Source organism: Chlamydotis macqueenii, chromosome 1 (genome assembly GCF_036417535.1).
Source record: "Chlamydotis macqueenii isolate bChlMac1 chromosome 1, bChlMac1.mat, whole genome shotgun sequence".
NCBI classification, from domain to species: Eukaryota; Metazoa; Chordata; class Aves; order Otidiformes; family Otididae; genus Chlamydotis; species Chlamydotis macqueenii.
In genome coordinates, this window is record NC_141556.1 from 151,291,832 (window position 1) to 151,316,784 (window position 24,953).

Sequence of the window (24,953 nt, forward strand, 5' to 3'; positions counted from 1 at the left end):
AGATACTTTGAAAAAAATCGAACCCTATCCATCTGAGGATGGGTACCGGCAACGAGTTAATGCTTTTTTGGGCGTTGACTCACCAGCTGCAAAGAGGAGACAATCACCTCGCTGGTGCCTTGTGAAGATAAGCTCATTAATACTTCTGTGGGATCCCGACATTACCGTGATAAGTACCACAGAGAAACTCATTAGTAAATTTAACTCTCCGTTCAATGAGATGTTTAAAAGTTGAACATCTGAAATCATGCAGAGGATTAAAAGAAATACTGAATTAGCTATTCAGTACATAAACTCCGTGCTGCATGAGGCAGAAATTCCAAAGACCAAGCTCAGTAAGTGCAGGCTGTACCATAACGAGTGTCCACGCCAGCACTGACTTCAAGTCACACAGGAAACCTCAGTTCTGGCATTGCTGAACTTTGGAGGATTTGGCTCCGCAGCCTTTAGTTTCTTTTTGGACATGTTATTTTTGTATGTAGCAGAAACTCATTTGTGAACTACCTGTGGGGCTCTCTGGGATGAAACATGCATTAAAATTTTAAGATCAACTGTGATACTCATATGAAGTGTTTTAATTGTGTGCTTTTGGCAGGAAGAGTACCAAAATAAGGGTGTAGTAAAAGTGTATCTGTTTCTCAAACTTCTATTTCTAGTGCCGACACCCAGAGCAACCGAAACAGTGGTGTTAGCCAAGAATGAGTAAAGCTGGCATGAGAGTTTGAATCAAACAAGTGCTGTGAACAAGACAGTGCAGTGCTTTCTGAGCCTGCAATGCTCTTCGTAGCACTTGAGAATATTGGAATAGACTTGTAAAACCGGAATGACTGTGTACGAGCAAAATTCCTCACAAGAAACTTTCAAAATTATAACTTGCTTTGCATGCTAATTAATTTCCTGTTCCCTGAGGAGTTCCCACATGTGAGCTGAATTAATGAAATGTGCTCATTTCACATTTTATCAATCTATTTGTGTGTCACTAGTTTCCTTTTAAATGCTTGGCATTATCTGTTTACCTTAGGTTCTGGATTTGGAGCATCCACAAAAGCCATGTGTTTAGGGATGCGATACTGGAAGCCGGAAAGGCTGGAGTCACTTATTGAAGTGAGCATTGAATGCGGACGAATGACTCACAACCATCCTACAGGTAATGTCCGCTGACATGTCGGCGTGCTGAAGTCCCTAGGGCTGCTTTTCATTTCCGCAGGGACTAACACGACTCCTGTGAACTTGCCTGGTTAAACTGCTTCTGCTTTGCAGATGCCAAGACTTTGGTTTGAGTTTTGCTTGGATACTACATAGATGTATATATTACTTATATAGGCTTACCTATTTTCTTGTATACTACGCAGACAGCAACCTCAGGCATAGGAGTTCTCCCTCCTAAAATCCCAGTAACTAAACACAACCTGTCTTGTCCAAAGCATATTCATGTCACTTGCTCTGATCAAATTTTAGGATTCATGAACATCTAGATGACTCATTGTTATCATACAAGTTTACAGTTCAGGGATAATAACATTTTTCTCTTGGCAGGTTTTGTCATATCTAATCACTGTAGGTAAAGGTAGAAAGCAAAAAAATTTACCTCCACATATTTTGGGACACTATCTGAAACATTCCCTAAACAAAACATAAATAAGTAGATTTAATGTTGCTTTGAATTTTCAGGTCTGTCATTCTGATAATTTTATGCTACGTAAGTGTGTATTCATTCTGTCTGCTTTAAACAGCAATAAATAAAACCATAATGAGTGGTGACATGTTCAACACACTCAGTGCTCTGAAGTAGTCAGAAAAGCTGTCAGGATGACATAAAATTAGAGGAAAAGAATTCGAAGCAAAGCAGAAAATATCATTAAGCCAATACATGAAGTCCCTGGGGGACCAGCAGCAGTAAGACTGCTTGCGGTTCTGGTTCTCCTATCTCAGAAAGGACTTAGTAGAGCTAAAAAATGGCAGCAAGGATCATCCACATCATCAAACAGCTTCTATACAAGGAGAAATTACACTCAGAAGGAGTTTTCAACTGGGAAAAGAGACAAGCGTCATGGTGGGGAGGCGGAGAAGAGAGGGGTGGAAGGGCCACCATGGACCTCTCTGCCATCCCAAAAGGTGCCAGGGAAACATCGGTTGTGATTCTCATAACTCAAAGACAGGGAAAACCCAATTGACATGTCAGGCAGGACTGAAACAAACAGACAAAGGAAATACTTCCTTGTGTCAAGCACAGTTAAGCTGCAGACCTCGCTGCTACAGGCAGCTGCAAAGTCCACAGATGTGCCTGGGTTCGAAAGGGATCAGGCAAGCGGATGAAAAGGGCTGTCACTGTTAAAAGCAATCAAGCTGTGTAATCAAAATTGCCCCTAAGCTAGTTCAGAAGCTCTGGGGAGCAGAGAAGCCAAACCAATTAGGACCATACTGTCGTTATTTACAGAGCCAGGAACCTCGGCTGGGGCTCGCTTTCTTCCCAATGAAGGGTATGAGGCTACGTGAGGGCTGCCAGCAGAAGGGTGACAGCAGCAGGGGCAGAGATCTACTTGAGGGGCAGCCAAGAAGAGGCTGCCAGTCCTCCAAAAACCTTCTGGGCATGTCCCAACCTCTATCACGCTCTTCACCACTTGCTGCCCCCTGCTAACCCTTTGCTTCACCCCCTAGATCCTCTGCTACCACCCTCATGCTGAATGTGACACTCAAGGATCTTTATGGCAGTTGGGTTAGGTGAGACCCTTTGAGCTGGTTCTGCTTGATTTTTTATTCTTTCTGAGAGCACCTATTGGATCCTGGGTTGGACATGACCCAGTATTGTAGGTCTTAAGGTAGAGAGAATGAGTAATCATCTCATCTGGACTTGTAATCTCCTGAAATAATTTGGTTTGACCTTCAGCAAAGCACACGAAGTTCATGCTTACCTCTATGCATGAGTGAACGCTTTTGGACCCATGCACTGAGAGAAGCACACGCATCAATACTTTGCTCACCTGGGGCTTATTTAAATGACTGAGTTATTTTCTTAACCTTCTTTTGTGTGTTGCACTGGGTTGCTTTTGTTGCCTTTGACAGAATGCCAAGAACACAAATGCAAGAAATGAGCCCCTCTGTTTCTGACATCATGAGAGCGTTGAGTGCCCGTTAACAGAAAGTTCATCTTGAGTATACTTGTATCCAAAGTGGAATACCTAGCTAGGCAGGCAGACAGCAGGTCTTGCTTGGATAATTTCTTCTTTCCTCTAAGGGGACATGGACTTGTCACTGTAGAAGAATGAAGGGGACCTGGGCTTGTCCTCTTAGAGGAAAGAAGCAATTGTCCAGGTAAGAGATGGACTTGTCGCCTTAGAGTAAATAAGCCAGAAATAGTGTTAGGTTTAACAACCACAGCCCTTGAGCTGGATGACTCGGTAAGCAAGGTGATACAGCTTGTAATCGAATCACTTTTGCACAAGTCAATTATTTCATGTGACTTCAATTAGAAGATTTGCAGTATCACATTAGTGGATTATGTTTATTTTTGACACTTACCTCAATTTCTGTCATGTTACACCACCAAGAACAGAAAGTCCCTTCTATGTAAAATAAGTTGTAAACTTACGGGCACCATGCATCGGCCAAGAGTCTCAACATGCCATGAGCCAGACTGCAAACAGGCTCAGGTAGGTTATGTGCATTCGTTAGCCTACCCAACAGCCATGAGACATTTCACTAATGATTTTATGAAGGACATAACAAGGATGGCAAGGGCACAGACTTCACGTTGGTAATCATTGTTATGTATGAATTCCAGGCTTTCTAGGGTCTCTATGCACAGCTCTCTTTGTGGCATACGCAATACAAGGGAAACCCCTGGTGCAGTGGGGAAGAGATATGATGAAGGTCGTGCCAATGGCTGAAGAATACTGCAAGAAGACCATTCGCCACATGGCAGGTAACGTGTCTGAATCAAAAGAGTTGTGTTCTTAAACATACATTCAGCTAGAAAGACACTGAAGAAACGTCACCCCTCAGTGTCTCCATTTTTGCTGCTTCCTCCCCTCTCCCATCTCCACAGGCTGGCCTTCTGCTTTCTCTGCTCAGACTGTAAGCTCTTCGCAGGTGGTGCCACCTTCTTCTACCGTCCCTTAGGTGCCTGGTATATCAGTGGCAAAAATACAAAGAGAAACAGCAATGATAATGACGTACTGCACAGTTTTATTTTTAGGAAGCCTTCAAAGATTGCTGGGCAGGGGGGAGGGAGGAAATGGTATTTAGCAGATTGTTAGGCAAACCAACTGCTGAGATACGAATTATTCAGCTTCCTTTCATCAATTAGCCCATCCAATCTTTTCCGTAAGAAAACCCACTGGCATTCCTCATTTTGCCACGAAAAGTTCACCTGCAGATGCCTCCTGACCAAGAGTTAGCTTTTGACCACAAATTCAGATTTGACTTGTTGTTTTTCTGAACAAATATTTAAGACACAACCTGTTGTATCCTTGTTTTAAAACAACTGAGTGTAACACAACTACTGAACTTGATATTCCTACTTTACTAATGTATGTGATCTTCAGGGCAAAGGTATTTTAGTCCCCTCTATGCCAGGGAGTGATGCATTTGTAACGGTGAGACCTGCCATGGACAGATGAGTATCATTACATTAAAACATTGAGGAAAGAGGTTTTTCTGTTAATCTCAAGGGACAGCTGTTGAGAAAAACAGAATTAAATGGAAAACTTTACTCAAGAGCCCTCAGAAATGAAGATTTACCCAGGAAGGAAAACTGCCATTTTAAAATCTGAAAGGAGCACTGGGGAGGCTTTCTGAAAGACCCCTCATTTTCGTCTGCGCCTCATCGCGCACCAGGATTTTTTTAGCCGAGACCTATGAGGAGCAGGTGCAGGATTAGTGTGAGCGAGCTCCTCTCTGAGTAGCTTTGCAGCAGGTCCCTGTCACTCTACCCCAGCAGGACCCCTCGGCGTGGAGGTATGCGCGTTGGACTCCTGAGGCACTCTCTCCGGCTAGGGTCCGTATTGTTGAGCTTTGTCCTATTTTGGTAGCGGGAAAAGTCTCCTGCATTAAAGTTAAGCTCCTTGGCTGGTGAGATGCACTGCAAAGAAATCCTGCCAAACATAGACTCCTCCAGCTTTAGAAAACTCTTTTTCAGCTGCATTATTCCCCATGGATAACACAGTGCTCAGTTGCAGAGGGCTCGGCTCAGCACCCGTCTCTGATATTCAGTTGTGATTCCTTGTCAGAGGGTCCCATGGACCTGAATGTGACCGTCGTCCCAGGCCGGGCTCAAGGGGTGGGGCAGAACCTCACTAGGGCTGATGGCATGGGATTTCTGACCATGCTATAGGTTGTCCATGCAACCAAAATCTCCTGCAACTGCTTGATCCCTTTGTTTCTGAGCCTGTGCATTGGAATAATCACGCTTCCTTGCTTGTTGTGGTGCTACGTAGAAAACACTCGGTTTTGAGGCAATCATGTTCTACGGTCATGGAGGGAAATAGGAAAAAAAAACACAAAGAAAAAAACCTATCAGGTCACCTGCATTTCTAAAAGCAGTCTTGTACCCAGCAGATGGAGTGGGTATCAGTAGTTTACTTCAACCAACAACATTCTCTTTGTGTGACTTCTTTTTTTTTCCTTAAGATGGTCTACTTGGCCTGATGGCTGTGAGTGCGCTTTGACTCTGTTTTTCTAAACACCCCTTTTGGTTTTTTTAGGATTACAGTGAATGGCTTCCTTGTAATCAGGCAGAACTGGGGCATAGACCCAGAAAAAGGGCAGTTGGACACTCCGAGGTATATAGGGCACAAGGTTGAAGGCTCAGCCCTGTCTGGGTCTGGGGAACTGGCAGCCTTGTGAAAGTATTAGGCCCTACAAGGCAGCTCAGATTTTTTTTACATGGAGTCAAACCACTTTAAAGATCTTAGTTGTTGTCAAAGAGAGACACCCGTATGGCCTTTTAGGCAAAGAAGCACAATCAGATTATGTCCTTCAGAGAAATGGCTCGGTTGTGTGGATGTTCCTCAGCAACTTGCAGCCCATAACTGAGCCGCCAAGTAGGACAGAGCCAGGGAAAAAGTGATAATGATTTCTAATTCCTTGCCCCCATCAGCTTCCCAGGCAGGTTTTCACTCAGGCCTTAGCTCTTCAGACAAGTGCATATGTGTTGAACCAGAGCATTTGCTTGAAAATAAACTGGATTTAATAAGATTATTTGCACACACAATGTCAAGCATGATTAGAGATGCTCTGCCTAAAGTGACACAAGAGGGAAAAAGACCAATACTTATTAAAAAAGGCTTATTTGTACAGGCAAAGATAGCAGGTCTGTGTGTTATTTTTCCCTTTTACTACACTTGATATGTACTATAATAAATGCAAATGGAAATGCTGGCCTTTCCTGCCTGCCTTTTCCTGAAAGATCACACAGAAATACTGCGAAAACAGAACTGAAATTCTGGAGAAATCATGTGATTAAAAACTGATAGTTGAGGTAGGAGGCAATTTGTATTTAGGATTTGTAAGCATTTTCAGATATTCTTTAATCATAGTAAAAGAATACAAAAATTGGCATAGAATCGGGGTATTTTTCTCTCTTTTTTTTGGCTCTTATCTTGTCCTTGGAGTATTCCTCAGTAAGTTCTCTAAAAATCTCATCTTGATGTATCTTAATGTAATTTTAATATGCCATAAAAATAGCACAAGATTCTGAAAATATTTTCTTCTTTCTCATCTTCTGTTTCCAGGTCGATGTCCCACTCTATATTCAAATGCATACTTAGTACATATGCCTGCTTAATGTACTTTACTGTAAAATAACCTAGTTTTTTGGGTCAGTCAATACTGTCATTTTCTTTAAAGTTTATTAAAGTAGAACTGACAATGTTGCCAAGATGAAATACTACATCATTAATTTCTTTTGCATTCAGAATATCAGGAGCACTGGTTTTACTTCGAAGCCAAGTGGCAGTTTTATTTGGAAGAGAGAGAAATCAATGAGGAAAATCAGAACAAACCCGTCTTTCCAGACAACTATGATGCAGAGGAAAGAGAAAAGGTAACTGCAACTTCAGAAAGTGCTCAGAAAACACTTTATACTGAGGGTGGTGAAACACTGGAACAGGTTGCCCAGAGAGGTAGTGGATGCCCCATCCCTGGAAACATTCAAGGCCAGGTTGGACGGGGCTCTGAGCAACCTGATCTGGTTGGAGATGTCCCTGCTCCTTGCAGGGGGGTTGGACTAGGTGACCTTTGAAGGTGCCTTCCAACTCGAACTATTCTATGATTCTATGATTCTATAAAGGCTCTAAGCCAAGAGAGGTATTTTCAAAGAGACACACCAATCTTTTGATTGTTTCCAGTGCCAGAGTAGTCAGGAAATCTTTATTTTATTCCTAAAATTTCAAGAAAGAAGAAACAACTCCCATCCTTGGCTCAGGTATGCGTTAGCATAAAAAAGCCATTGCTGCTGGTCCTGGGGTTGCTGTGAAGGAAGGAAACAGTGCAGAGAGACAGTCTTCACGGTCAGACGTGCTGAACCCCAGGGCAGGTGCAAAACATAAGTGACAGTTATTTGAGGGTGGAAAAGGCAAATGTCTTGTCTAGGGCTCTCATTAAAGCTATGGCCCAAGTCCCACAGAAACCTCCCTGCGTACTAGGAGCTGGACTTAGTTATGGTCCTTCAAACAGAAGACAGCCGTCCTAAGCAATTCTCTGCCAAAACAGGCTGTGCCCAGGCTAGTTTTGAGTATCTTGAGAGATGGTGTTTCACCACGTCCCACAGATACTATTTTATAGCATACATGATCTTTCCTTTGCCTCATGACTTCTGGTTATATCTTCTTAACTCAAGAGAAATTATGTGTCTTCTTCCCTGGTGTTTACAGCTTTCTGATTTGTGCTGGCACCTCTCAAAGCTCTCCACTTAGCAGCTAAGCAATAAGTATGTGATTCTTGTCACCTTTTCCCATAAATCAATCCTTTTTTTCCAGACTATTAAAGCACAGTTCTATTCTGAGAAGTCACTTTGTGTATTTTTAGGTGCTCATCTACGCAGTGAAAAGTGCCAATGGAAGGCAGATTGACTGTGGATAGTAAGAAATTGCTCACTCTAAACACAAAGAATAGATGTCCTTCCAGCTTTATTTTATTAATTCAGTGCTATAAACTTGTTACTAGTTTTTTTTGTTCCTTCCAGTTCTACCAGAGTCTTAGCAGACCTTTAGGAGGGATTAAACCCAACAGTATTTCCCCATGATCATTTCAAAAGAGAACGGCATGGGTTCCTCATGCAGAAACAACATGTACCTTCATTGCCCAAGCCCAACTAGTTTGGCCTATTGAGGTGTTTATTTTGATGCACAAGAAAGGAAAATGTTGCTTGACCCTCAAACTCCACCACTAACCAGAGGTCACAGCCTGACAGAAGTTGAGAGATTTAATTTGCTTATAAGCAGAGCGTGTTAATAGCCATGGAAAAAATAAATGAGGAGAAGGTAACCATCCTGCCTGCCTTTTTCCCAGGACTGCTTTCCTTTGCACTCTCTTCAAACTAACCGGCCACTTGTGTCTGGAGGTATAGCTGATTGCCTTTCTACAAACAATTAATAAAGCATCGATATCCGGCACCACTCTTGCCAACAGGTCACTGCATGCGTGTTCCCCTGCTCGAGCAGGCGTGCTTTTCTGCACGCACGTACCAGCTGCAGGAGATGTGAAAGTGAAGCCCTCAAATGCAGCTTGGATGGATCTGAGTACGCTGCAAAGGCAATTTCCCTCTCGAAATAAATTACACCTCAAAATGCTAAGTGGCCAAGACCACATTCTGTATAAGCAGGTGTACAGCTTAAATTTGGAGATAACTGGAAATGTAACAATGAAAGACAAATTACCCCTTCTTGAATGTAAAAATACAAGCTCAGCCAGTGTAGGATAAACCATTTTTCTGTGATACATGTTTGGAACATGCTAGATACACAACAAATAGGCAGAAACTGCACTGCGCTAAGGATCAGCCTTGCTTCTGCAAAATAATCACTCGCCCTGCTCGCTTTCCTGGGCTGGACACAATGTGAGACAAAATGAGAGAGGAACCAAACCAAAATCATCCAGGCCAATTAGACTCTGAGGAGCTCATCCCCTTAAGATGGAGTTGCTTAAACCAGGACTGTGAAAGGAACTTGAGACAAAATGGATGCAAGGGGAGTGCAAGCCAGCAGCAGGTCAGCTCCTGGAGGGTGAGGAGGTCAGAGGCAGATGTAATTACTGACTGCAGGGGTTTACAGTGAGGAGGGGACGTGTGAATTACCTCCAGGACTTGGCAGCAGCTCAGTGCCTTCAGCAGGAGGGAGTGTGTTTTGAGACCCTTGTCCACACACTCCGTGCTGCCGCTCCTCGCCCGTCCGCCCTAGGGACAAGCTGGACTGGTGCCACATGGCAGGGCTCAACGAAAGCACAGAAGTCGAATGGAGGGTGCACTTTTGAAATGTTCGAGACATGTTGCCTTGGTGCAGTTAATTCCTCCTCGGGCTGAGTCCCGAGGACAGCTATCCCTAGCGTAAAGTTGTTTCAGCAAGGCGAGGTGACATCAGATGTGTGCAGAGCATCAGTGATCTTAAGGGCTAAATGGAGCGACACTTAAGCCGCCTGTCTGCTCACCCAGAATAACATCTCCACGCGTAGCCATCTTGCCTTCAGTGGTATGACACGTGTCAGTACTGCTCCAGCAGCATGCAGACTGCAATAATAAGGCTGGAAAGTTTGCGTGTGTCGGAGGACAGCATAATGACATAAATATTCCCTCTAGTTGGAAAAAAAAAGACAGTGGCAGAGTGAAGCTGTGGTTCAGCTCTGCCTTGTTTGATGTTTGTGCAGATGAAGCACAACCAAGTGTGTATTGGCTGAGGTGAAAGAGAATAGATAGAAATGCAAACCCTTCACATGTGTTGCAGAAACCAAGAGCCAGCCAAGCAGCAGCAATTCCAATTTACTGTAATATAACTTAAGCTTCAGGAAATAAAACTGCCCATTTCCTTTAAAGGAAGGTATTTTTTTAGTACTAATTTATCAGTCTTGAGTTCATTTGGGGATTTTCTTGGTCTGCCTAGAACTTGGTGCGTTCTTATACGCAGGCTTATACCTGCACCGCAGGCATCGCATAGGCTGCGGTGGCTGCTGCTGTGCTGGCTCATCCTGTGCCGCAGGCAGCGGTGCAGGCAATGCAGCTGCCTGCCACCCATTCCCTGCCAGATGAGCTATTCCCACCTAGCAGGGGAGAAGACACCCCAGCACAGCCGCGTGCCGCCTGTCCCCATTTCCAGTGCCCTACCCTGACGCCACTGTCTCTCCCGTAGACCTACAGAAGGTGGAGCTCCGAAGGCCGAGGGGGAAGACGAGGCCACGACGCACCCATGATCGCCTATGATGCCCTTCTGGGCTGCGGCGGGGACTGGACGGAGCTCTGCAACCGTTCCATGTTCCATGGAGGTGAGGGCTCCCAGTGCCTCCTGCCCCCCATTTCCAGCCCTCTTGGCTGCCACTGTAGGCCAATCTGCCATGTCACCCATTGTATCTGTGCCCCAGGTTTTACACCCTAAACCCCCTTCTTGCTGTGGCAGCCACCACGCAAGCCATTTACAGTGCTTTTCAAACGTTGCTCCATCTAAGTCTCACAGTTTTGAGAGATGGATGAGAAGTAAATCCAGCATGACTTAGTAAAGGGCTGGCATCTTCCCCTGCCAAAATGCTGGTGCCCTTGGCAATGCAACCTTTTAATCACACGAGAGCTCACAGCCCCTCGCTGCAGGGCCCAGCGGGCAGGAACCCTCGGGCATCGCACGGAGCGTCAGTGGTACTCATGGTGGCTGGATGTTTTAAAGCACATGCTGTGCCGTGCGGTGCTGTTAGGAAGGAAGGTACGCTCTGCAGTCCAGGGCATTTGCCATGTAGCAAAGACTCCTGCAACTACTCTTCCCTCCTTTTTTCCTAGCAATGGCTAGCTACTTGCAAGGGCTGTTGTGTTGGAGTGGAATTTCCCAAAATTAGATAAGCTCCTAGCCCAGAAGCGCATGCCACAGAGGCTTTGCTGCATCCTTGCGTTGGCATCGCTCTCTTCCGTAGGGATCCTCACCTGGTACACTGCTGGAGGCAGGACACAGGGTGGTGCAAGCCCCTGGGACAGACCCAACATGCCCCCACCACGCTCTGTCAGCAGCGTGGTATTTCCTCCTCTGCGCAGCACAGCTTTTGGTTGTGTATAGGAAGGTGACTCTAAAAGACCATTGCCATTGTGCTTCAACTTGCAGGAGAAAGCGCGGCTACAGGGTCGATCGCCGGCTGCCTGTACGGCTTGGTGTACGGCCTAAGCAAGGTCCCCAAAGGCCTGTACCAGGACCTGGAACAGCGGGAGAGGCTCGAGTACTTGGGCGAGAATCTTTACCGACTATCCACGGAGGAAAAGTAAAGCGATTTCTGCCATTTTCTCTTTCTATAAAGACTATATCAAACCCTGTAGATAACTGACCGACATTCATAGCGAAGGAATTAGCCGAGAGTTAGTCTGTAGATCGTGTGCGAGCGAAGATAGCTGAATTATTCAAGATTGATTAGATATTTAAGGCCTATGTGTTGTTTTTTTTACAGATGTAGGGATTTCTGAGTAAAAATAGTGCTGCTTAAACCAGTGAGATAATCTCAAATGGAAAAAAATAAATAAAACCTCTTAATTTTTTTCAGTCTAACTTGCTGTAATACCACTTCCTAAACAGCTGTGACCAGTAATTATACACACAGAATTAATTTTCAGAACTAATGCTTTCCTGCAAAACTAATGATAGTACCCACTTACGGGGATATTCTCTGTATATTTGAAAATCCTTTCACCACTGCTGTTCCTCCTTGTTCTCAAATCTAATGTGCATGTGGCACTTGTAAACCGAATGAGTCACGGATTAGCTTTTAATGAACCGCTGATCCCCACATCAGCACTGTGGTGCAAGGTATTGTTACATTAGAAGCTTCCAGAAAAGGAAAAGCCAACACTAAAAATGCCCACAAGGAACAGTAAAGCATCAGTGTGTCTAAAATTTCTGAATTACACTTTTATCATTCTTCAGTCTTCAGAACAAAACGTTTCTTTAAAATATAACTGGCTGAAATATTTGTAAATAAATCAATCTTACACTATTTTCTAAGCATCATTCTTTATTTTTAGACTGAGCAGATTATATGTTGCTCTAGTAGTATCAGAATTTTTAGCTGAGATCTTTAAGCAGTTGTAATAGGTCAGCAGTCAGGCTGTGATACATTTCACAAGTCTGAGCACCACAAAAAACCCAGGAAGAAAACAGTTTCAACTGCTTTACCTTTTTCCTCTTTCCTTTTTCCCTTTCTTCCTTTTCCCCTTTTCCCTTTTCTCTTTTCTTTTTAGCCTTGCCTTTCCTTGCCTTGCCTTGCCTCGCCTCACCTTGTTTTGCCTCTCCAACTTCTGCAACTTTTCTTTTTCTTTACCATCTATGTTTTTCTTTTTCTTTTTCTTTTTCTTTTTCTTTTTCTTTTTCTTTTTCTTTTTCTTTTTCTTTTTCTTTTTCTTTTTCTTTTTCTTTTTCTTTTTCTTTTTCTTTTCCTTTTTCTTTTTCTTTCTCTTTTTTCCTTTTCCTTTTCCTTTTTCTTTTCCTTTTCCTTTTTCTTTCTTTTTATTTTTTCTTCTTCTTTTCATTTCCCTTTTTTCCTTTTTATTTTTATTTTTAATTTATTTTTAATTTTTATTTTTCAAGAAAACCAACAAACTACGATTCTGTAAAAAGTTGCATACAGCAGAAAAAGTAAACAGTAGACCTCAGTGAAAGAGATTCTGATACATCTGCAGCAGCACAGGCACAAATCTGGAATCCTCACTGAAATGACATGGAAGAAGTGAGCACAGAATTTATCCCTGATGTTTAACCTTATGTTTTACCTTACATCAGAAGTTCAGAAACTGAGGTCTACATAGTACTTCCTAATCTCCACTGTGAGTGATTGCCTACGTGGTGTTGGTTTCTCCTATCTTTCTCCAGCTGCTGAACTGTGTTTTAAAAAGGTCGCTAAAAATACATCAGTACTTTCCTACCCCTTTTTCCATGTAAGCAATTGCTGGAATAGTGACTGGGATGCTATGTGGCAGAAAGAGGAGCAGGTGATCCCTGTCATTACGAACAGTAGCCTGCATGACAATATCCATATGGAAAGGTTTTCCGTACTATGAGCTACTTCAAACGCTGTTTGAGCATGTTTTCTCTTTGCAGCTTCGCAAGGTGCTTTCTTGTTTGCTTTGGAGATACGTTAAACCAGAAGGAGCATTTGCGTCAGTAGCTTTTGATTTAAGAGAATACAAAGACTTTCTAAAAACATTCCTTCTAGTTTAGGATGCCTCTAGCATACCTGTAATAAATTCAGCAATAGCGAAGAGAGAAGAACACATCCTGCATAAGGTAGGATTTTCTCTAGTATTTTGGCTTTTCCTCTTCCTTTAGAAAAAAAAATCACACAAAAAGTGAAAAGCATTCATAACTGTTCCCACTTCTATCCAGGCTTGGGAGGACCAAGTTTGTTTCAGAGACAAATAAGATAATCTAATTTAAAAGGCAGTTCCCAAAGACTCAACCTGTAAAGCACCATTTCTGCAGTTGTCGAGGCGAGTGGCGCATTGGCCATCATTTCACTGTCAACACTAAAAAGGCCTGTGCATTGGTCCAAGCAGGCAGAGGTGCTCCCTGTTGCCTTCCTTAGCCACGAGCAGCTCTTTGAACCAAACACCACACAGAGCCGGGTAGCAACGGGGATGCCTGGGGATGAGGGGCCCTACAGGATGCAGCATCTTGCATGCTCCAGCTCGTGGCCATTTTCCCAGAGCCAACTAACAGCGAGTCAGAGAAATCCACCGATCTCTGGCAGCTTCTGCAAGTTGGACAGTGTTTTCAAATTTGTTTTCCTGTCTTTTGATGAAGTCTCTGTAGTGCTGCCTCCTCCTGCCCATGCCCTGTCCTGAGTGCCGCCCCTGCAGCGGCTCCTCCTTCGGGTTGCGAGGCTCTGCAAAATGGTTGTCAGATATTTAACATGTAATTGAGGGCAAAGAGACAGGTCCTACTCTTCTCCACAGCAGAGAGAGTAAACCAGACGCTCCTTCAGCCATATGCTTTTAGCAAACACCATGGGATGCCACCACTCCTCACCATCCAGCAGCCTCAGGAGCCCTAACAGAGCAGAAAGGCAGGAGTGTGTTGGTGCAGGACGTGTGGGCAGGGCTGAAGGAGACCGTCGGCTCATCTCCTTCTGCCGCAGCACATCAGCTCTTCTCCGCTCCACGGCACGGCAGTGTCTGCTGCAGAGGTTTCCCTGGGACAGGCCAGCCAGTGGGATAGAGTTGCACCACCACCCATTAGCATTTCAGGCTGTTGCCACTCAGGTCTTGCCATGATAAGTGTCACCAAAGAACCTATAAATAAATAACTGCACTGCCTGTCTTACGCATCTTAACTATTCACGGGCCAAGAAGACAGGAAACTTTCAAAGGTGGCCTTGCCTCCTCTGGACGCCCAAGCAGTCTGTCCTCCAGACACTGAAAACCACACAGCGGGGCTTCCAGAAACCAGCAGCACACCAAGGCAGCATCACATACATTAAAAACAGCGAAAACCAGCGTCTCCATGGGTGAGAAGGCTGAAGTTCATACTAAGCCATCAGGGAGAAGCCCGAGTATCTGCCTCATCATCCAGCATCACTCACACTGCTGGGAAGCGATTTCTGCTGGTGTGGTGTTCCCCCTGTGCACAGGGGATACCTGCCCAGTTCCTCCCAGCCATAGGTGGGACTAGAATTTACTATCTGTAGTTGATATAGAGGTGACTATGTTTCATTGATACATCACATGGTTTAAGACCAGCAAGATGCAACTTGGGTAAAGGTGGTGAAGAAATATTAGGGATGATGTTCAGGCCTGTTGAAAATGGTGGTCATGCTCACAAACCTGAGAAACTCTCCGATTTTGCCCTCCTTTGCCCAAGAGGGAAGCATGCTCTTTTCCAAACACTGGGACAATGCAGCCTCATCATTACCCCCATTTTCTGTGGTGGTCTCAAAATTTAGTGTCGTTGCATCAGGCCCTTGCACAGAATGCATTTCAGATTTACACGGTTGTAGTAAATCTGGTTTGCAGGTAAGGTCATCTTGGAAGAACTGCAGATGACCTAAGAAGGTGCCATAGCTGTTTGCTCATCTGCTTCTGCTTGCTAATAAACATGGATCAAACACTCAACCCATGCAACGTGTTTTGGTACTTAAGACAATGCAATATTCCCATAAATGCTCCCTTTCCTATAAGAAGCCTCTAGCATATATTTTACAGCATGAAAGGAAAACTCTGAACAGAGCTCACTAGTAATATATTTTAATGAAGCAGTTCTTCCAATTTTTATCTCATTTGTGATTAATTGTTGTGAATATTCCTTGCAGGGAGGGTTTGATCTTCTTCCCTTCACTATCAATAATAGTTTGGCTACGCTGACCTCACTGAAAGCAGGACTAGTCCACGTTTTACTGTGGCCATGTGTTGTATCCAAAGTAGTCTGGAAGGAAGAAGTAAGCAGGGCATCTGGTTCCCCTGCTCTTCTGAGAGATCAGAGATGACCTTAAGTCACACTGGTTGATGGCCCCACGTGTGTTTCTGAACACACCAAGCACTTCTTAGGGAGGAGAGGAGCAGTTTTCTGCCACGGCAAGGTTTCAGTCAAAATATCAAGAGACTAGCTATATGAGGGAGAGTGAACCAGGATATTTTTAGCCTCAATTGTACCCTGAATTATAGTTTTTTTTTATTTATTCTGCAAATTTCCATAGTTGTGACAAACAAGGATCTTGGTGCAACACAGGAACCTTGCTTCCCTGGCTGTGGTCAAATCAGTAAGGGAAAGGGTGGATGTTACCACATTGTGCATGTGGGAGCATGCACCTGTGCTTTGCTGAAATGTGGTTGTTCCCAATGAAAACCTACAAAGTATTGTTTGTCACATTAGATATGTGCCAGTTGTCACACTTTTTTCTTTTATTGGCCTTTAAAAATATCTACAAAGTCATTATAAATAGACCTTCTTCCATTCAAGATGAAAACTTCATCCCACTGCTGAGGGATGTAATTTTCAATATGTGCACTTGAAATGCAGCCAAGTGGAATCCAAATGTCAGGACCTGACTGGATGAGGACCAGCCCCCTGCTTTGCAAACAGCCTCCATAATATCGCAATGGGGGCCTGGGTCCAATTTATTTCAGGGATCGTGGTGTACCAGCTGCTGGGGCACAGCTGGGCCTTCCCTGACCTTTTGAGACAGACATTCCCTGAAGGATGAGCCTCTTTGCAGCCTTTCTTCATTTTCTACACGTGGGCTTAATTTAAAGAAATTTTTATTCCGCTTCTGCTCATAAAAATTAATCCCCTCCCGGTATGCAGGCTGCATTCTGTGCATGAAGATATTTCACTGCACGCTGTAGTAACCTTCCAACTTTTTGTGGTGTCAGAAAGCTGACACCTCTTGTTTTTTTCCTTCCTAGCCCCATCTATTGTTATTGACTTCAAGCTCCAGCTTTTGTGCTGAGTTCAGTATTTTATTTAGTAACAGATCCATACCAATTAAAGCATTGCCTAAATCCTCAGCTGTCCAAGGGCCTGATTCTTCAAACTCAAGCGTAGGTCCAAAATACCAGCCTTCTTGCTCCAGATTAAAGGGGGTTGTAGTCAAGGGACACTGCTGGGGTTTTTGTGGTGGTGCTACGCTTCACAAAGCAGATTTAAGAGCATAGTCCTGATGTGGGATTTGAATGCTATTGAAAAGCAAATCATGCTAATCCTGTGGGTTTTTTTTCATTCTGGAGAGGTACCTAATGGCTTCTAGTCCGTATCCATAGCAAAAACTATCAGTGGCATACTTGTGCTCCTCAGCCTTGATATTTTGTTTTAATGGTTTGAGTCTGGTTTTATAACCTAGAGGCACAACCACGTTCTCCTGCTAACTGCATTCTCATCATATTTGTCTTTGCTTACACTTTTCCTAGCAGGAGAGGAAACACCTTCGATGTTGCCCTCATATTAGGTCATAGTAGTACTAAAGGAGTGGCACGGAGGAGATGCGGTCACCCCGACCAGCATTGCTTGCTCCCCTAAGCACTTCCACTGGCCACAAAACACAGAAGAAAGAGCTGACGGTGCTATGTGGGACCATGTGAAGCCCTGCACACTTCTGCTACACCATCCCTCACAAAGTTTGTAAAGCACTTTGCATGTTTTTTAACAGGCCCACTAACGACGACGTTCTTGAGAAGTTCTAAATTAAAGTATTTTTTTCCATTTTATGTGCAGCAGCATGCCATTAAAGCAAAATAAGGAGGTAGTGGCAGTGTTGATGACTTGAAAAGAACATTCATGTTTTCTTTTGCGCAGCACCAAAAGCACACGCTTTTGCGGAGATGATAAGATGCTGGTAGACCCTTTGGTGCTGAAGAAGAAACTCAATAGGATGGCAACAGAACAAGGGGCCTTTGCTGTTCTCAGCAGCCTGCTGCTGTACGTCACCGAGCTCGCAGCTGGCGATCCAGAGCTCAGAAGCAAGAGGACAAAATGGGCAGAAGGTAAAGAAAACAAGGTGAGTTATAACCAGCCATGTCCAGATCCAAACAGGGGCCAGCATCCGACCAGATTTCAGCTCTTGCGGTCTAGATTTCTAAACAGCAATCGCGAGCCGTACACCAAGAAAAGAAGAGAAGTTGGCAAACTGGTAATTAAAGAGAAGCTGTGGGTGAGCAGGGCTGGTAACAAGCTGGACAGAAGCAGAGACAGGAAAGGAAATGGAAAAGCAGCAGAGGAAGATGCAGACACAGTGCCCAGCGAGAGGGCCAGGTGGAGCGGCATGAGTGGGAAAAACACTGTGAAGAACATCCTGAAGAAATTTTTAGCTGCCGAAGAAAAAGAAGCCAAGGAGAAGTCTCCCAGCTGGAAAAAGAAGGGGTCAAACAATGGTTTGCCAAAAATAGTCAACAAGAGTTCGGTCCTGTCCAAACTGAAGGAGCAGTTTGAACAAAGCGCTCTCTGCTCAGCTGCAGAGGTTAAAGCATCGCTCTTGCGCAAAGGTGAGAAAAAGACCAAAAGCTTCCCAAGCAGAAAAACTATTCGTAAGCCAGAGGTCAGAGTGCTGCGCACAGCAGCAATGACAGCCACAGGTATAAACAGTCCAGAGTCACAATATTTAGTGTGCTCCATGGTCCCAGTGCCCAGACTCAGCATCGCTACTGAAATTAACCGTCCTTGGAGCTGGTCAAAAAACAATGCTGCGAAGCAGCCTTTTGGTCATGACACACCACTGAAGGAAAAGAGGGGGGCCGAGAAAGAGCCTGGTGAGAACAAAACACTGGCATACGCAGCACAGGACAGGAGGGACAAAGAAGAGTTGTCAGTGGCACCTGAGGCCATGTCTGATGCAAAGGATCATGCTGAGGCTAAAATTGATTCCATAAAGCAAGGACGGAACTTTAGTCCTAATCTAGATAGCTCTTTTACTATCAGTAAAAACAAAGCTCTTGCAGACTGTATTCCTCCCTTGTCTGAACATGCTCTAGACTGTGACAGGAACAACATGCCAGCTGGGCCTGATACATCTTCACTATTGGGGACTACCAATGCTGTGCAACACATTAGGGAAGACAACCCAAATTCTAACTCGTCTTACTCTAGCAGAGCTGAAGGATCCCATGAACAAAGTTCTCAGGATACTGAAACAGGTAGGATTCCTGAAATAACTATGTACGTATACAGTTCAGAGGAAGCTGACACAGAGCTCACAGAGCCCAAAAACGATTCTTTCTTTGCAGGTCAAAAATATTTTCCAGAGCAGAAAGCACTGGAAAACATTCTACTTTTTCGATCTCCAGGAGTTCAAGCACCTTGTGAAGTTGAGCCTCCAATGGAGGATCAACAGCTAACTATCCTAGTACCAGCTTCTGGCAAAAGGTCACCGATAGTCCAAAAAGAGGCATCAGGTTTAAGAGGCAGATGCTCTGAGGAAGCCAAAAAAGGAGTGAAATATCACAGTGAGGACAAAACATCCTCTGCTTCTAGCAAAAATGGTAGTGATATCCCCACTAATATGGAAGAGGAGATTAAAACACCCAACAGCCAAATGCAAGATGAATCCAAAACCAAGCAACCACAGCCTCCTCAAATGCCCAGCCCACAAAACAATTTCATTAATTTCAGTGCTGACATATCAAATCCAGAGGTAAATCAGACCGAATCCACACATTCCTCAAACGAGAGCCAGGAGCAGAAGCCTGGTGCTGCAGAAGAAGAGCACATCTCTTCTCATTTGGAAAAGATGCAAAGCCCTTTGCCAGATGACCTTGTGAAGCACAGTTTCTACATTGCAGAAGAAGATTTTGGGAGGGACAAATTATCTTTATCAAATGAAATGATGAATCATGCAAACAATGGAGCCCTGGGCAGGAGCACCTTGACTGACCTGGAGACCTGTCACAATCAATCCAAAACTTTCATTAAGCGTGAAGAGGCCACTGCAGATGAAATGCCCTGGCCTGACTCTGAGACCTGCCAGTCACACTCTTCAAACACTTTACCAAAACCAATGAATGGGATTACAGGACAAAGAATCCATCACACTCTTGGAAATCCCCCAGCCCTTCCACCTATTGATCTGACAAGACAGGGAGCTGCTGGTGTGGAAGATGAGCATGCCAGCCATGGCCATGAGAAGCACCCACTACCCTCTTCAGATGAGTTGACAAACTGTGGGAATGATACTACAGTGGAGAAGAAAATGGCATGTGATTTCAAAAACCAAGTGCTGTTCCCAAATCATGCCACAGAAAATGAAAACTCTACAACTGAAGAGACAAAAGAATGTCAGAGTTTTGAGAATCATCTTTCACTTTTAACCAAGAAACCAGGAAAACAAGAAAATAAAACCACGCTAACAAGAAAGCCCCTAGTACCCTTGCAGAAAAATCGAACACCGACTTCAGATGATACCATGAAGCAAGAAAGTGATATTCCTTCATCAGCCGAATTGGTCCCAGACCAAAAGAAACATGCAAAAGGTAGTAATAAAGTCTCCAAACATAAAAAGGATAAACTCTTGTCATCATATGATGACAGGAAGCATGAGAATGATAAGATGGAGACAGAGGAGACAGAAGAGAGAAATGTCTTGCATAAATCTGAGGAGGAACAAGTATCCACATCAAGTGACAAAATGGATCATGATAATAACTCTTTGAATGAAAAGAATGCTCACAGACCTCAATCATCCCAGTTACCTTCATCAGACCATGATATTAACATTCAAGGAGAGAAAAATACTGGTCAGAGTTTGCAGTGTCTAACACCTTCAAGCAGCACCTCTTTTGTGAAAGAGGAACATGATCTGACAGTAGATGAAAATATCCCCTGCAATAATGGGAAACACCACCTATACTCGTCCAATGAACCAAAGAAACATGCAAATGACAGTGCAGGGGAAAAAAACATCAAGTCAAACTTCAAGAATTATTCAATGCCAGTAAGAAAAACATCAAGGCAGGAAAATAAGACTACTGATGAGGAGAATACCCCTCCTAACTTGAAAAAAGAACCAGTGCAGCATAAAAAGAGTTGTGAAGGGGAGAAAAATACCTTGTGCGACCCTAAAAATCAAATACCATCACCAAATCCATTGGTGAAGCAAGAAAATAAATCATCCCCTCTGGAGAAACAGAAGCAGAAGTCACCAGGTGATTTTGTAAGGCCTGAAACTAAGTTAGCAGAAAAAAAGACTAAACATACCTCTGAAAAGCCCCAGTCACCACCTCCAAACAAAGTGCTGAAGCCTCAAGCAAGAAGCTCTTCAGGAGAGAGGAAGCAAAAGACACCAGCAGCAGAGGACACCAGGTCACCTGAAACAAAGGCTGTAAAAGACGGTAATGAGCATCAGCGTTCTGGGAAGTACCAGCTACCTCCTTCAAGAAAATCAGCAAAGAGTGACGAAAACATTCCAGGAGGAGAAAAGCAGCAAACAAGATGTGAAGATTTTATGACTCCTGATAGGAATGCTGCAAAAGAGAAGAACAAATTTCCAAGTTTCAAGAAGTACCGATCAGTATCTTCAGAAACATTGGTTAAGCCTCAAGAAAAAAATACTCCAGAACAAAAGCAACAAACATCAGCTTCTGCAGGTTTTAAGAAGCCTGGTGCTAATGATGTAAAAGAAAAAGATGGAGATCCAAATTCTAAGAAGTCATACTGTTCAAAGGAAGTGGTGAAGTCCCAAGAAAAAAACATTTCAGGAGACAGGAGGCAAAAGACACCAGCAGCAGAGGACAACAGGTCACCTGAAACAAAGGCTGTAAAAGACGATAATGAGCACCAGTGTTCTGGGAAGCACCAGCTACCTCCTTCAAGAAAATCAGCAAAGAGTGAGGAAAACACTCTAGGAGGAGAAAAGCAGCAAACAAGATGTGAAGATTTTATGGCTCCTGATATGAATGTCGCAAAAGAGAAAAAGAAATTTCCAAGTTTCAAGAAATACCGATCAGTATCTTCAGAAACATTGGTTAGGCCTCAAGGAAAAAATACTCCAGAACAAAAGCAACAAACATCAGCTTCTGTAGGTTTTAAGAAGCCTGGTAGTAATGATGTAAAAGAAAAAGACGGAGATCCAAATTCTGAGAAGTCATCCTCTTCAAAGGAAGTGGTGAAGTCTCAAGAAAAAAATATTTCAGGAGACAGGAGGCAAAAGACACCAGCAGCAGAGGACATCAGGTCACACAAAACAAAGGCTGTAAAAGAGGACAGTAAAGACCAGCATTCTGGGAACCATCAGTTACCTCCTTCCGGTAAACCAGCAAAGCCTGAGAAAAATATTCCAGGACAAGAAAAACAAAAAACTGTATCTGAAAGTTTTACAAAGCCTGATGCAAGTGCTGTAAAAGATAAAAGCAAAGATTTAGGTTCTGGGCTGTGCCAGTCCCCACCTTCAAATTCGTTGATGAAACCTCAGGAAAAGAACCTCACAGTCAAAAAGAAGCAATCACCACCACAACCTGAAGAAAAAACAGCATATAAAACGGGTAGTCCAGAAAAGAAGAGCAGACCTGAGAGAAAAGAGAAATACCAGCTACGCTCTTCTGCTCTATCAGAGAAGCATAGCGATGATGGCTCAGGAAAGGAAGGCTCTGTGCACAACTTCAAGAGTTATCAAGCTCAATTGCCAAGTGATGACACAAATTATGAAAGCAACACTGTCCCAAAAGAGACCAGTTTACCTAATACAAAGAAGCCCCCCAAATCATCCTCATTTCATGTAGCATCAAAAGATGAGGAAACTCCTGCTGAAAATAGAAAACAACACCCTGGATTTAAGAAGTACCAAGCGCTCTCATCAAAGAGTTTGGTGAGGCATGAGAAAGATGTTGCTGAAAGGGAAGGGAGCTGGCAGGCAGCTGGGCAAACAAGTGAGAGAGAAGCAGAACTGGAGGACTGCTCTAAAACAGCACCATTCTCAAAATACACAGTTGAAAGCTACAGTGAAAGACCATCAGATTCATCTTTCAAACCACTGATCATTAGAGTACCTGACACATTTAAACACCACAGCTAAAAAACGCGGCTACAGCTTAGGCAAGAACTTACAACTGATCATGCCACCGATTCTCTCAATCTTTCTTTTTTCCTTTACTCTCCAGGGCATTATATTATCATTTTTTAATCACAAGGACATTGACGTGCATCTATCTGAGCTGTGCTTTTTTCCTTTCTTAAACATTAGCCTGAAGACATGAATGAAATTAATCACTGCAAGTGAATTAGCTAATCATTGAATTAATCATCAGTTTATAAATTAAATATGAGAAGGGCTTTGAGATCAGTGTGAATTCAGCCCTGCTCCAGGCTCTCCTTGCTAACTAATGGGTTTTGTTTGCAACAAAGACGACTGTTCAGGGTGAACTCTATTTGTATTTACTTATTCTAATCAAACTCCGCTAGTACTTCTTCCAGGAATGGTGGTAGGCAGTGTCAGCTTTAATTATGTCAAAAAGCGCTTGTTCTGAGCTCTGCCTTTTCAGAGATTAACAGGAACTGTTGATCTACTGCTGCACTGAGTGACACTGTTAGCAGAAGTAGTGAGGGGAGGAGAGGAACGCTTCATTTATCTGCAGAAAAATCCTCAAAGGACGTTGACGCTACAAGAGGGCTTACAGCGAATGCAAATGTTCAGCCTCATTAATATTAATATTGGAAAAATAACGATTTAACCTCCTCTGAAGCTATTTGCACTTGGGCCCTACACTGTATGCGTTATTGTTGTAAAGACACACCATTTCAAGGGGTTCCTAATTACTGCAGATGAACATGCAACCAGTATAAGAGCTCAGAAAAGCCCGATGCTGAAAGGCCCTGCAGACAATGTAAGCCAGAGAGACTCAACGCCTTGCCAGGGCAATTCAGCTGTGTCTGGGACATCTGTCCCACTTCTCACTCTAGGGTGCACAGATATGAGCTCACATTAAGAAGTCTTAGGAAGTGTTTATTTTACAATGCAATGTGAAATGGAGCAGTAAGAAGCAGCCAGTGGCACTGAATCCTACTCACAGGAGATAGTTTTTTTGTGTTTACAGTAATAGCAGCTTCTGCGCAAAGTTTGACAAACATGACAAACATTATTTTGGAGAAGGGAGGGCAGGGTTGCTGCCTTGGGTGTTGTAGCAAAGCTGTGACAGACAGAGAAATCTTACAGCATCACTCTCCAGTTTAGCTTAGCATTGTAACCACGCATTCAGGTTAAAGCTCACTGTGGAAGAACCTTAAAGGTGTATCCTAAGGATCCGCCTTCAGAAAGCTGAGAGCTATCCAAAAAGAAAGAGGGTTTCCACAAACCAGGTCCTGCTCCCCTCTGGCAGTGACTTCCCTTCAATTTTTAAGACACTTTCTACGACCGGGCTCGGTGCAGCCGAGGGCTGGCCATTCCACCAGCCCAGGTTGGCAGAGCGCCCCGGCTCAACTGCCAGCAAGGGAATGAGGACAAGAACAGGCTGGCAGCAAGCCGAGATCAAACTCGCTTGCCAGCACAACGCACACAAGTGACATACGTGACAACTGGGCTGGCCCAGACGGGGACGCTGCCGGGAGGAAAGAGGGGACGTGAACATTGTGTCCCCTGACCATTGAAGAGGCTTAGGCTTTGATTTCTTTTCCTTCACAACATGCCAAGAATCAGGCTTTCTGGCATCTGGAGGCTCACAAAATTAAAATCGCGTATGTACATCACACCAGTCCTCAAAACAGAGGCTTAGCAGAATTTACTGGTGGTGGAAGACTGCCCTTCTGCGCAGAGGTGTGTTTCACCCATTGAGCTTTTACGAGCTGGCAACCATAAAGGCCACTTTGTACTAAACTTAAACTGCAATTTGTTTTTTATTGTCCATGATTTCATTTCCCGTTTGAGAAAAGTCCTTACAACATAAAGCATTTGCACCAGACTTGAATAGTAAATTCTCTATTAGCTGGCTTTTCCTGCCAGTGCAGGAGAAGCCATTTTAGTTATTCTTTTTTCTAATCTTTTAAAAGAAATTTAATGGGGTTCTATTTTCCTTTATTCACACCTGGAGAGATCACTACCCTTTCACAAATTAAAGGACTTCTCCCGTCTGACAGATATTAAGCAGGTACCATTCAGGAGAAATAGTCAGTGCATACCAGGAGGCCCTCAGCATTTTCAATTTACACCTGCAATATCTGTTTTCTCAACACAGCTACAGCACTAGGAGACTAAGCAGGACAAGTCAGGCAGAGACATTTTGTGGGGGTTAACTTTTAGGTAGCTGCATGCCTTAATCTCTGCTGGTAATACAATAAATCATCCATCCAAGTCAGTTGACTGCTCCTCCCTGAAGTGCA

The 24,953-nt window shown here is 43.8% G+C and overlaps 1 protein-coding gene across 1 annotated transcript in view; it reads left to right on the top strand.

Annotated features, from left to right (window-relative positions):
- The window catches only part of ADPRHL1 (ADP-ribosylhydrolase like 1), a 31,571-nt gene extending 8,641 nt beyond the window's left edge, over positions 1 to 22,930 (top strand). Inside the window, exons 3-9 of the mRNA XM_086770177.1 lie at positions 1,022 to 1,147; positions 3,782 to 3,922; positions 6,915 to 7,042; positions 10,338 to 10,470; positions 11,289 to 11,442; positions 17,454 to 20,918; positions 21,354 to 22,930. Coding sequence (XP_086626303.1) covers positions 1,022 to 1,147; positions 3,782 to 3,922; positions 6,915 to 7,042; positions 10,338 to 10,470; positions 11,289 to 11,442; positions 17,454 to 20,918; positions 21,354 to 22,656 — 5,450 coding nt within the window. The 3' untranslated portion in view covers positions 22,657 to 22,930. The remainder of the gene's footprint in view (positions 1 to 1,021; positions 1,148 to 3,781; positions 3,923 to 6,914; positions 7,043 to 10,337; positions 10,471 to 11,288; positions 11,443 to 17,453; positions 20,919 to 21,353) is intronic.
- The last annotated feature ends 2,023 nt before the right edge of the window (positions 22,931 to 24,953 follow it).